This window comes from Danio aesculapii, chromosome 25, assembly GCF_903798145.1.
Source record: "Danio aesculapii chromosome 25, fDanAes4.1, whole genome shotgun sequence".
NCBI classification, from domain to species: domain Eukaryota; kingdom Metazoa; phylum Chordata; class Actinopteri; order Cypriniformes; family Danionidae; genus Danio; species Danio aesculapii.
In genome coordinates, this window is record NC_079459.1 from 32,423,161 (window position 1) to 32,437,297 (window position 14,137).

Here is a 14,137-nt window from a genome sequence, read left to right on the forward strand (position 1 = left end):
CAGTGTGGGCGGAACTACACAACATAATATAAACAGAGACAGAACAATACTTTCCCCACATTATTCTTCTTCTCACCAGACACTCTTCATCCAGAAGGTCCAGAATGCCCATCTTAGCCTCAATGAGATCAATAACGGGTTGGTTGTCGTAGAAATCGATCAGCGTCCAGGGAATGTCCTCCTTCATGTACTCCTCCTGCTCTAGTTTAAACACGTGCTGATGGGATGATAATCAGTGACACGTTTTTAATCACAAATTACTCTTCAAATCAATTTAGTTCTCACAAAAGAAATGACACTCATCAAAAACACGTATCATTACGGATAACAAGACTCAGCCCAGGATGTGTGTGATGAATATATAGTCCATTAATCAGTCATGACGAGCTTCAGCTGTGTGTGTGTAATAGTGATGCGCGGATGGCGGTTATATCCGCAGGGGATATACCCCATGGGATGGGAAGATGAAATGCCCAAAATAATCTGCTATCGTTTTGGGAGAAACAAGATTGCTTATTTCCGCAACTGCAGTGCCTTGTGAGGAGAATCTTGTTCATTCCTACTACAAGTGGTGTGAGCAAACGCTCACTTAATGCAGCTGGCCGTGTTTTAGAGGCGAGGCGGAATGGCCCGAGTTTAGGCACTGTAGATGCTATTCTGTTTTTGCAGTGCAAAGAAAAAAGCCAAGTAAACATAACATAGCTACCATCTTGTTTTTGTATGTGTAAAAGCTAAAATGTCTTCTTTTTACTTTCTGTATCTATTTGAAAATGAAGAAAATGTTGTCTAAAGACAAACTTTTGTTTTTATAAATAAATGTTCATTTAAAAATGTTTACGATTAATGTATTAGTTTACTATCAGAGATGCGCAGATTAGCTCATTGAATCTACTGTTAATATCCACGGTGACCTATGATCATGCCTAAAACAAAGAATTAAATTATTAGTGACGATCAGTTGTGGATACATGTATCAGATAAAACTGTATATGCGGGCGGGTGGCGGATGGATGATTAGTATGAAGCTTCGCATTCGGGTGTCATTTCAGCTGATGTGACAGGTGTGTGACTGCAAGACATGATAGGATTTGTAGTTTGGTGGTAGATGTGATGTGTACAGTGCCTTCTTGTGTGTCTAGTGGGCACTCAACTTGGTGAGTATTAGAAGGTAAAATGGGACGCAGCATTAATAAATCTGACATTTTTAGACTTTTATTTCAAGTGTGTAAAAAAAAATAAAAAATTACATTTGAATGCATCGTTTGAATGTATGATACTCTTTTTCTGTGATTATATATTGCAAACAAAGCAAAAACATCTTTCCCAGATGATCTGAATAGCTGTATATAGAAATAATTATATTATTAATCTGCTTTAAAATACAGTAAAGATGGACTAACCAGGTTGAACTGCTGCTGCAGCTTCTCATTGGCGTAGTTGATGCAGAACTGCTCGAAACTGTTAATTTCAAAGGTCTCAAATCTAGAGAAAGACAGAACAACATTAGAAAAATGGGTCCCACTTTATATTAAGTGGCCTTAACTACTATATACTTCATAAATATAATGTGTTAAATGTGTCAATAATGTATTTTTTAACACTTCTGGTGCTATTGAGGTGGGGTTAGGGACATATTTGGTGGCATACATAAGTTTAAGAGTGAGTTAAAGTGTAAGGGAGGGTCAACAGTGTACTGTAACTATAAAACAAAAATGAATTACTGATGCAATTACACAAAGCTATTTAATTAAGCATACGTACACTGTATTTACACAGTAAGTACACTGTAACAATTTATTCATTTCAGTGTAAGTACATATTAGTTAATTTAATATAATCTTGAACCAAAAAATGTATTCTGATACACAGTGTTAAGATAGATTTGATTAAAAAGTATATTTGAAACTATAGAGTACAAATTACAATTTTTGCAGTACAGAAAGTGTCTTTCTGCATTATTCTGAACATTATTAGAATGAAGTGTGCCATAGAAAGACAGAAAGGAGCTCATAAATGTCACATACATTTCAATTGTTCAAGCAAAATCATCCTTTAACTTAAAAATCACATTACAGGTTTTCACAGACAACCTGAGAGGTCAAGAAGATCTTATTTTGAGACTTTTATTAAAAGCTGTTCATACACTGGCAATAAAAACATTGATATATGAAAATCCTCACATATATCCTTTTAAAGTCCTGATTTTTATTTCAGTATGTTGATATACTTCAGACTAAAATGGAATATTAAGTAGGGGGGCGAGGCTTTCATTTTTTTTCTCATTCCCTCAAAGCAAACTAACGGTAAGAGGGGCGTGCCTAAGAATACTGTGGCTGAACTGACATCATCAGAAAAGCAGCCAATGAAAACGCAGAAGCAGATTCTCAGACTTTGATTGAAGATTTTCATAGATGAAACACATGAAAAGATGAAACTTTTTTAAATTTAATTCAGTTCACTAGCTAAAGTAAACATTGTAAATTCTGATTTCTTTATTTTGACGTACCCATAAATATCCAAGACCCCAATAAACGAATGCTGTTTCCCAGGGACCATCAGTGCCTGGTTGATTTTGTGAATGACCCAGTTGAAAAGGTGGGCATAGATGTGTTTAGCAAGAGCGTCGCGTGCATTGACGGCACGTTCCCGGGGCTGTGGTTTGACCACGGTCTCTGTTGACAGGACTATCCGTCTGTGACACAACCAGCGGCTCATGTTTTCCGTGCTGACGCCCATCAGGTCGCAGAATATGGCCAGGTGAGGGTCTCTGGACTGGAGAAGGGGCAGGAAAAAAGTTCCCACTATTTAATAAACAGCATAATTAAGAACTTTTTAAAGCACCATTAATTCAAATCAAGAGCCTTTGTATATATAAAACATATGCTGGAATAGTTGGCAGTTCAATCCTCAGTGAATGAAAGAAGTAATGCAAGACTGTAATAGATTACTTTTAAAAGTAATTTATCAGCAAAATAGATGATTTGTTTATGTTATTATTACAAAACATAAACTCCAGCCCAGATGAAAAAAGCAACACAAATATAGCAGATTACTTTGGTTAAAAAGTAACTAAGTAACATGTTTAGTTACTTTTAGAAAGAAGCAACGCAAGATTATAATGGATTACTTTTAAAAGTAACTTATCAGCTAAATAGATGTTACACACAAGCAAGTCCAGCCCACATGAAAAAAGCAACACAAAAGTAGCAGATTACTTATATTAAAAAGTAACTAAGTAACTTTAGTTACTTTTATAAATTATCGCAAGATTGTAATGGATTACTTTTAAAAGTAACTTATCAGCTAAACAGATGTTTTGTTTGTTATTAAAAAACAAGCAACTCCAGCCCAGATAAAAAGCAACACAAATGTAGCAGATTACTTTGGTTAAAAAGTAACTAAGTAACTTATTTAGTTACTATTAGAAAGATGTAACGCAAGATTGTATAGGATTATTTTTAAAAGTAACTTATCAGCAAAATACATGTTTTGTTTATGTTGTTATTACAAACAAGAAACTCCAGCCCAGATGAAAAAAGCAACACAAATGTAGCACATTACTTTTGGTAGAAAGTAACTAAGTAACTTATTTAGCTACTTTTAGAAAAAAGTAACGCAAGACTGTAATGGACTACTTTCAAAAGTAACTTTCCCAAAACTGACTGTGTAAGAGTAAACAGATGAATATTTCTTACACCGATGAATGATTTCTCCGGGTCCTTTGCCTTGATTATTACATTTCCTAAATGCAGGATTGCAGCGAGCACCTTAAACACGTCAGTCTGAAAGTTTTCCTTGAGACCTGAAGAGAAACATTGACACAGCTGCATTTTTGTTTACAGCAGAAATGTAATTATTAATCATATTTTTTAATGTAAATATCTATTACCCAGCAGATTGAAGGTTCTGCGTGTTTCTGCCATATCAGCGCGGTCGTCCACACCGTCGATCTCGATCTCACCACCCAAACGTGTGTAATTAAACTTTTCTGCACCCACTAAGGAACAGATGAGAACATAAACACTATAGAAAGGAATAAACTCATGCTTATATAAATACATATTTTATAATACATACAAAAACCTACATTTATTGTCAGTTTACCAAGTCCAAATGTTTATACTGTTATCCATTTATCTATCTATCTATCTATCTATCTATCTATCTATCTATCTATCTATCTATCTATCTATCTATCTATCTATCTATCTATCTATCTTAAAAATAATCATGTTTTTTATGGTATCAGATACTGAGTTACAATGTAAAGCTAAAATTTACATAAGCGTTAAGATGCCATTAAACCTACACAATATATGCATTAATCTATCAATCACATCAATAGATCATGCACACAGAAAATGCTTGTGGAGTCTAGAAAATTTCAAGAATGCAACAATATTATTAGTAGCACACTTATAATAATAACTGGACTCTGAACATTCCTCTCAAACCATTTTTTTTTCTGGGTTTTCACTTTTAATGGACAGGACAGTGTAGTGTAACAGGAAAGTATGGGAAGCAGAGAGAGGGGAAGGATGAGCATACTGCGAGGTGGGAATTGAACTCGGGTCACCGTGAGCACCGGAGTGCATGTGTCGATGTACTAACTACTACACCACTGGCGCCAACACCTCTCAAACCATTTTTTTAACTCCGCTGAACTCTGTGCTGTGTTAAAGCACGTACAGGACAGAGACACTCACACAGTCGTAAGCCTTTGAACTCTGGCTGATTTGCACAAGCACACATTTGGTAGAAGATGTGATAATTTCTCTCGTTCTCCGACTGCAGGGAGAACAAACAGGACACAATGAGAAATCTACATTTATTATTCAGTACATCTCTCGAATGATATTCACCTGAAACACCACCCTGGACTTTTCCAGAAGATACGTCCTCATGTTGGCACCAATGATTTGGTATCTTTTATCGAAACTGATCTCGGTGTACTTTCCGAATCGACTGCTGTTGTCATTTCGTGTTGTTTTTGCATTTCCAATAGCCTGCAGATGAATACAATGTTTGCAAGCAATAATAGTAATAATAATAATATCAGCCATGCAGATGAATGAGGATTCAGAGATCAGATCTTGTTGGTTCGGGTACGAAGATCTTACCTCAGTGATTGGATTGGACGCCAAAACTTTGTCCTCCACTCGGGTTTTGCTGCCGGATTTGCTGACCATGGCGAAGTATCTCATAGCATAGCGAGCAGATACAGTCTTTCCGGCCCCGGATTCACCACTCACAATGATGGACTGATTTTTGTTATTCCTGAAAGTTGAACAAAAGATGCTTCACTAAACTATTAATCAATTCCATGCAAATGTCAACCTTGCCATGAAAAAAATTTCCACCAACCCTTTCTACATGATTTGTGTAAGCAAGTATTTTACAGTACTGTAAAATACTCAAAAATGTCTCTGTCAATGTTTTCAACCAATTACATTTGATTTAACAAAGTCACACAGTGCCAATTTCACATCTGTCACATCCATAACAGAGAGATGTCACATCCATAACGCAGTTCTTTCCTCATAAATGCAAAAACGTAAAATAAAACTAAATCAATCATTGTTGTTCTATAGTGGGCCGACTCTTATCCAATCAAAAAAATACGAACGTTAGCAAAACATTATCCAAACTTAATTTTTCTTCATACCTTTCACTACCATAAGCACTTTTAAATTAGCATTCATACTTTTCCCTATTAAATTAATTTAAAAACTAGCATCTGACATTTGCGTCACCTGGCCATTTGTTTGTAGGCTTCTTCAGCCACGGCAAATATATGAGGGTCCAGGTCGCCCATGTTTTGCCCAGAGTACGCATGGATGACTGCATCTCCGTAGATGGGAAGCTGCTTGTATGGATTGACGGCCACCAGAATGATTCCTACAAATAATAAATATAAGCTCAATGTAGTAAAAACAAACAAACAAAAAAACATGTTCATGACCAAAAAGCCATTTAGTGTCCAGCCTACCACAATATGTGTAGATGATTTTGGACTCAACGAATCGGACTTTGAGGTTGTGTAGCACGGCCGGCTCATGAAGGTAACTGAGAGCTGTCAGGTCGTTTTCACCCACCAGGATATCGGGGTTTCGGAGGGGCGGCAACTTCTCACCCCCTTCCAGAGGATAATGCAACTCCTCCAAGAAAGATTTACATCTTAGATTAGATTGTATAGAGTGCATAAGCTCCATCCACTTTTTTTTGCATAGCGTGTCTTAATCCTGATTACTTTATTGTATAAAATGCATTAGTACCATCCACTTTTTGAATAGAGCACTTTAGTCCAGCCCACTTTTTGTATAGAGCGCTTTAGTCCAGCCCACTTTTTTTAGAGTGCTGTAGCCCCGCTCACTTTTTGTATAAAGTGCAGTAGTCCCTCCCACTTTTTGTACAGAGTGCATTAGTCCCACTCACTTTTTGTATACAGTGCATTAGTCCCGCCCACTTTATGTATAAAGTACATTAGTCCCTGCCAATTTTTGTATTGAGTGCATTAGTACCGCCCACTTTTTGTATAGAGTGCCTTAGTCCTGCCCACTTTTTGTAGAGGGCATTAGTTCCACTCACTTTATTATATAGAGTGAATTAGTCCCGCCCACTTTTTTGTATAGGGTGTTTTAGTCCCGCCTACTTTTTTGCATACAGTGCCTTAGCCCCACCCACTTTTTGTATAAAAGGCATTAGTCACTTAAACACTGAAAACTGAACTACACTGTTTCAATTTACTATGATCTTCTATGTGAAGCTGCTTTGACAATCTACATTGTAAAAGCGCTATACAAATAAAGGTGAATTGAATTGAATTAGTCCCACCCACTTTGTGTATAAAGCACATTAGTCCTGCCCACTTTTTGTATAAAGTGCCTTAGTCCCACCCACTTTTTGTACAGAGTGCCTTAGTCCCGCCCACAAAGAACTTTTTTTTAAAAGTATTTGTTAAGGAGTAATTGGACTGTTTATGAATCACCATCTCAGGTGTGCATTATTTTCTAATAATTTAACAGACTGGAGTAATTTATTCAGCTTATACTACAGTGCCAACACCTAAAGCTACTGTTCAGATGTTATATTTCAGACATTTTTATGTTTTTGCCCTCAAAATGCTCCTGTGTGTGCCTTCTGTAATGCACTCAAAACCTGCCGTAACTAGCTGTGCGTTTATCTGAAAATAACTGAACAGCTTAGAATGCTCATCAGCCAATTAGAAATCAATCATTCAACAGATAATAGTAGTAGAAAGAGTAATCAATCGAAACCTACTAGCAAGGAGGAGAATCACAATATTGCAAACATTGATTTTTAATGCAAACAATTGAATAAAAATTTGTCAAAATGACAAGTGTACGAAATGTATGAGGGAAAGAACTGCAATCCCATGAAGCATTGCGGATAACATATTAAAAACTACAGAAAAATACAATACCATATAAAGTTATTTGTTGTCTCTATAAAAGCTACATTTTTGCAATTTCATGCACAATAAGCATTTTCTATCAAAATATATCTTTCAGATTTAATTTTTAATTATGTCATTTGTGGTTCTTCATGTGTAATGTAGTTTCTGATAGTTTCAAATGAGATTCGTTAATAAACCTAACTGTTTTAAAAATAAGTTGTTAAACTTTTATTATATTTTTTATTTTTATAGAATTTGCTTTACATTTCTTCTACTCTTTAGTTTTACTTAACCAATCCCTAATTAAAAATCCAGCTTAAACCAGCCTAAGCTGGTTGACTGGTTTTAGCTGGTTGACCAGCCTGATTTTAGAGGGGTTTTGGCTATTTCCAGACTGGTTTCCAGCTATTTCCAGCATGGTCTTAGCTGGTCAGGCTGGAAAATGACCAGCTAAATCCAGCTAAAACCAGCTTGACCAGCCTGGTTTAAACTGGACATAGCTGGTTTTGGCTGGGCTCCCAGCCTGGCTAGGTGGTCAAGCTGGTTTTAGCTGGTCATTTACCAGCCTGACCAGCTAAGAGCTGGAAATGGCTGGAAACCAGCCTGGAAATGGCCAAAACCCCTCTAAAACCAGGCTGGTCAACCAGCTAAAACCAGCCAACCAGCCTAGGCTGGTTTAAGCTGTTTTTTTCAGTAGGAATGTTCACCTCAAAATAACTTATTATAATTTGACATCCAAAAAAAACCAACAACCTAAGTTTGTGAAGATAGTAGGTTCTGGCTGCATAGAACCAAAATAAGTACGGTAAAATTCACCATTATTAATTGATGAAAATACTCTAAACAGTTCGTCAGTTAGCTTTAATATATAAAGATGATTTTGTCTTACCGTCCCATCCTCCAGCTGTATCTCTAACTCAGAATCACCAGGATTAAAATCTGTCAGAATCTCCGCAGATTTCCAGACATGTTCAGCATCAGGAATCCACACCCTGTTATACTACATCCCAAAACACGGATTATATAGACATTCTATAAGATTATGCTTTGAAAGACAACGTGTATCCTTGTTTATGTGCTTACACTCCGCTGTCAACAATAACTACTGAACCAACGATGACCATATGTCACAACTAATATATTAAACTACTAAACATAACTAAATGTAACTTAATAATGTCATTCAGAAATGCTTGACGATACCATTATCCTCGAAAACGTAAATAAACAAGACTAAAATATCGTGTTTAAAAACTTCTCAAAGCGAAAATCATACCTTTGTATACAACTCCGACAGAGCCATGGCAACAGGAGTCGCGTCCATTCACACAGATTTACTTCATATTTAACACACTTTCTCATAATTACACGAGAAACTGTTATTTAAAAAACTAACTTTTTAGCCATGGCACCTGCTAGAAGTCTGGAAGTGACGCTGGGAACTTCCTCGCTCACCTGCCACCGCCGGCGAAACTACAAGTGCTACTATTGTGAAGGATTGCTCATTAATATTCATGAGAGCTACTTAACATTCATGATCCGAGTAGTCATGGTCATGAGCGTGTCGTTTTGTCGTTTTTTTTATTTATTTCACAATGTTGTACATTTCTAAATATTAAAATAACAGAGCGAAATATAATACGTTAATAAATGCATAAGTTTAAATTAAATAAGTAAATCGTTTTTCTCAAAAATAAATAAATAAATAAATAAGCAGTACACAAACTGAGATAAGTTAACGTTAATTGTGTTTTAAATTTGAGAGTAATCAATCATTAAAATCGCGTAGAAATTAAAATGGATGTCAACAAAAACATTTGGACATGAAAGTTTTAAATGATAAAACTGAATGTGCTCTAGCTTCCGAAAATAATCATTGTTTTTTAAGCAAAAGTGCAATAACCATATATATTTTTAGCAAGTTTATACCTTTAACCACAAATTTATTACGAATAAACTATGAAATTATGATTAGTTACAAAACAATGTTTAATTATAGTAAACCATCGTAGTTTAACATAAGTAATAATAATGTTAGTTAAAATAATGCATTGTATGGCCTATATATTTTAAAAATATATCGGTCGTCGTGTGACCTAATTAATATTCATGAGACAGTCCTTCGCCATAGTGTGGCAAACTTTTAATACTTTCCAGCGCGCGCGAGCGAGTCTCGTGACGCTTTGATTACCGTAGGGGTGTGTTCATTTGAACAAGGATTTGACAGCAAAAGAACAGGATACTGCACCTACTCATTCAGTCAAACACTGCACAAGTATGCAGACGGATGATCCTAAGATGATCCGACACGATGACAAGTTTTCTCTTGGATTAGTGCAGACAGATTCGAATACAAAAGTAAAGATCAAATACATTAAAACATTTGCATTACCTCATATGCTTATTTCATAATCAACCACTTTATTAGAGCACCACTTGAGTAAGCAATTTGAAATTATTTGAGCTAGCAACTTGCTGTTGTTATTACAAGATGACTAGCCTACACTGTGGTCATCAAGGAATGGGTTTAGCAAAAATTCCCAAGTAGCTACATTAAAATATGGTCAACAGAGGTCTAAAGTGCCAAGAAAATCTCTATAACACCATTAAACCCCTAGTCAATCTTTGTTTAGCTAGCTTTATTGTCTAGCTTCTATAGCTCCACACATGTTCCCTGCTGGAAAAAAACAGCTTAAACCAGTTTAAGATAATTGGCTGGTTTAAGCCGGTCGACCAGCCTGGTTTTAGAGGGGTTTTGGCCATTTTCAACCTGGTCTTAGCTGGTCAGACTGGAAAGTCTCCAGCTTTGGCTGGGCTCCCAGCCTGGCTTGGTGGGTCAAGCTGATTTTAGCTGGTCATCTCCTTGCTGACCAGCTAGAGCCAAGCTGGTAAATAACTGGAAACCAGCCTGGAATGGCCAAAACCCCTCTAAAACCAGGCTGGTCAACCAGCTAAGATCAGCCAACCAGCCTAGACTAGCGTTTTTTTCAGCTGGATTTACACCAATTTTTGACACTTCCACCAAAAAGTTGTAGCAGAAACAAAGCCTCATCTAACCAAGCAACCTGTTTCCAATCTGTTGTTCAATTTTCGAGAGCCCTTGTGGAATATAGCCTCAGTTTTCAGTTGTTGTTTTTTTCGCTGCTGTACCTCATCTGCTTCAAGGTTAAGCATGTTGTGTGTTCAGAGGTGCTTGACTATATCTCGATTATCACAAGTGTATAGCAAACTCAAGTTTCTATTAACTCATATCAGTTTCCTCTCTGACCTCTGAAATCAAAACAGTCCAATTTGAAGATGATTAAAGAAACTGTTCAACCAAAAATTAACATTATGTCACGATTTACTCATCCTCACTCTCCTAAATCATCAGTTTCTGAAAATTTATGTCGTTAGAGTCACTTAAATCCCCTCATCTCCATTCTGATGTTCAGTTTGGACTTCAGCAGGTCATCTTTATCAGTAAATATGTCAAATGCATCGAGCTACTTCGATGTAAAACATACAGTATTTTTCCCCCATTAGCATTTATTTTAACATGTAACTGAGGTAAAATACTGTCAAATATGAAAAGTGAAACCTGCAGATGCTGTAGATCATCAACACCAGCAGTCAGCAAAATCAGGTAATACCAGTTTATCCTCTCTGTAGCGCTGGAAAAATACTTGACAAATCATAAACATTACAAACAGTCTGAAATTTAACCATTATTTCTTCAAAAAATGTTAGAATTATATTACAGCCTAATGTTACCACAGTAGGAAATTTGTATTAAAACTTTGGTTATACAAATAATCATAGCCTAATAAAACTCTAATGTTGTTAATTTTTATAAGCGATAATTTAATAACATAAATATTTAAAAGATATCTTTTGTATATCACATTTCCTCCCTTTTTGTAAAATAGGCCTATGTGACAGGAGGAATAACCATTAATTCAGTAACTAAATTCATACAATTCATGATTAAACGGAATAAATTAGGCTACATATGATAATAGATGATAACTTATGAAGTAATTAAACATTAAAACATACAACAACAAGCTGTAAATCCTCTATAAGGTCTTGTATTCTGTTGACGTCTCTCTTTTCATTGAAACAGAAGTTTTAAAAGAACAGCTTTGGTAAATATTACTTTAACATTCCCTTTATAAATAAACTTGGGTTTAATGTTACATCGTTGCTTTATTTTATGTATAAAATAGTTTTTCAGTTGATTTATGTGAAACAAATGATTCATTTCAACTCAAATCAATACGTTTATTTATTTATTAGCGGCATTAGATCATTTTGATTAAAAAACGGTCGAATGAAAGAAGAAAATTGAAAGGATCAGGCTAGACATTGAGGTATTTGTAATGTTCCTCTAGATGGCGCTATTACACAATATATTGCTGTTAATCAATATTATACTACCAGTCAGTGAATTGTAATGCAAAAATAAAACAAATATAAGCGTATACTTACCGTATATGCACTGAAAAAAATATTCAAAGACGATTCCTTGGATTTACTAAATTTTTTTTACATTAAGTGGTTGTAAACTATTTATTTGGGCTGAATTTAAACAAACAAATTAAGTTGAACATTGCTCAATTTAATTTGTTTGAATTCAACACAAATAAATTGTTTGCAACAGTTTTGCATGCAACACTTTTTTTCAGTGTGCCTACTTAAAAGTGGGACGTTCGCCAGTATATATTTACTTTTTAAAATATTAATTTGACCTATCTTGACAACACAATATCACAGTGTAGGGTAAAAAAGGTCATATATTACAATTTAAGCCTATCTCACTCTTTAAAATAAAAAGCAAAAATAACATATAGTTTATATTACTTTCCTTAAAAAGTAAGTAGCACCTTTACTTAAAAAATGACTTAATTTAAGATAGTAATAAACAGGTTTTCTGCAGGTTTCACTGAGTTAAATTTAAGACTAAGACATTTTTAAGACCAATATGAATCAAATTTTAGACTCATACAGGGCTAAACTTTTAGACTCATACAGGGCTAATGTAAACAGGAAAAACTAAGAAGTTTTTCAAATGGACCAGATCCAAAAAATATATTATAATTTAACACATTTAATAATACAATTATAATTTTTTTTTTTTTATTATTATTATTTGGTGGGTTTTCACCTTTATATGATAGGACAGTAGAGATTATAGACAGGAAAGCATGTGGAGCAGATAGAGGGGAAGGATCGGCACAGGACCGCGAGGCGGAATCGAACTCGGGTCGCCGTGAGCACCGGAGTGCATGTGTCGACGCACCAACCACTACACCACTGGCGCCGACATACAATTATAATTTAATAATAACAAATTTAAATATTGTATAAAAATAAGCAAGCTCTAGCTGTAAACACACGTATTTTCAACATAACATTTCTAAAAAAAAATAGACAAATGTTTAAAAATTTTATAAAATTATAATAAACTAAATGTATGCACAACAGTCTCTCCAGGTCAGTGTCCTCAGCAGTGAATACACGGAGAACTTTTAAACAAATGCTATTTTAAGGAAAATAATTAAACAATTATGGTAAATAGAGTTAAAAATGACCTTTTAAAATTAAATCGTTTTATTGAGATTAATTGTTGGTGATTGAATGGGTGTTAACGGCCAGATTGGTAGCTATATATGAACAAAGGAAAATTAAGACCTGCTAAAGAAAGATTTAAGACCTACAACACAATATTTCAGTAAATTTAAGAGTTTTTTTAAGGCCTAAAATTCTGTTTTTCAGATTTAAGACTTTTTAAGACACCGCAGACACCCTGAATAAAACTTTTTCCCAACACAAATATCATTTTCAAGTCTAAACTCAAAAAATGAGGAGACAGTAAAGGTTAAAGACTTTGTTCACCCCAAAATACAAATCCTGTCACTATTTACAGACCCACAATAACATACAAACCTATTATAAACTCATTTCAAATACATACATTTAATGAAATCTAAGATATTTCTGTTCCTCTATTTAAGTCTGGTCATTAAAAACATGCATAAAGTAAATTGAAAAACTGAAATGTTTATTGTAAAATTCAAGAGTTCACATTTAGCTGATGCTTGACTAGGTAAATACGTATTTGGCATGCGAGCTGTGCCAGGAGAGAGCCCTGAGCTCGAAGGATCCACGAGCCGGGGGCTGCCTCCTGTTTAGTCAGGAGAGAGAGGGGGGAGTGTGAGCTCAGGTAGGTCTCGAGAACACTCCTGTTATTAAGGTAGGAAAGAGTGAAAGGAGTCAGAGTGGATGGGGGATTCTTTAAGAGTAAGGAAAGCAGACTATTTATGTGCGTTTGGATTGGTTAGTGGTGATTGTTGATGCGAGACCAGCCGTGGTCAATCATAAGCATGTGATCCTTTCTAAATTTGTCTATATAAAACATTTTGAGATGGGTGAGTAAATAAATCATGACAGAACTAATACTTTAATGACCCAAAACTGGTCTTTAAAGAAAAGTATTTATTTCTTTATACGTCTCTGATGTCTCTAGAGTGTGTGTGTGTGTGAATTTTAGCTCAAAATACCACACAAATAATGCTTTATAACCTTTGAAACTGCCCCTTTTAGGCTTTGATCGTATTTGTGGCGTTTTGGTGACTGTCGCTTTAAATTCAAATGAGATTGTGCTCTTTTCAAAAGAGGGCGGAGCTACAAATGCCAATGTGTCAGCATAGTAGCAGATTCAAAAACAAGACTAACGTC

The 14,137-nt window shown here is 35.3% G+C and overlaps 1 protein-coding gene across 1 annotated transcript in view; it reads right to left on the bottom strand.

The window, feature by feature from the left end:
* The window catches only part of myo5c (myosin VC), a 47,751-nt gene extending 38,971 nt beyond the window's left edge, over nucleotides 1–8,780 (bottom strand). Inside the window, exons 1-12 of the mRNA XM_056451575.1 lie at nucleotides 8,694–8,780; nucleotides 8,307–8,417; nucleotides 5,990–6,158; nucleotides 5,754–5,898; nucleotides 5,121–5,277; nucleotides 4,863–5,006; nucleotides 4,707–4,788; nucleotides 3,890–3,997; nucleotides 3,696–3,802; nucleotides 2,507–2,772; nucleotides 1,401–1,482; nucleotides 77–217 (exon numbers count right to left, since the gene is read on the bottom strand). Coding sequence (XP_056307550.1) covers nucleotides 77–217; nucleotides 1,401–1,482; nucleotides 2,507–2,772; nucleotides 3,696–3,802; nucleotides 3,890–3,997; nucleotides 4,707–4,788; nucleotides 4,863–5,006; nucleotides 5,121–5,277; nucleotides 5,754–5,898; nucleotides 5,990–6,158; nucleotides 8,307–8,417; nucleotides 8,694–8,741 — 1,560 coding nt within the window. The 5' untranslated portion in view covers nucleotides 8,742–8,780. The remainder of the gene's footprint in view (nucleotides 1–76; nucleotides 218–1,400; nucleotides 1,483–2,506; nucleotides 2,773–3,695; nucleotides 3,803–3,889; nucleotides 3,998–4,706; nucleotides 4,789–4,862; nucleotides 5,007–5,120; nucleotides 5,278–5,753; nucleotides 5,899–5,989; nucleotides 6,159–8,306; nucleotides 8,418–8,693) is intronic.
* Nucleotides 8,781–14,137: the final 5,357 nt, after the last annotated feature.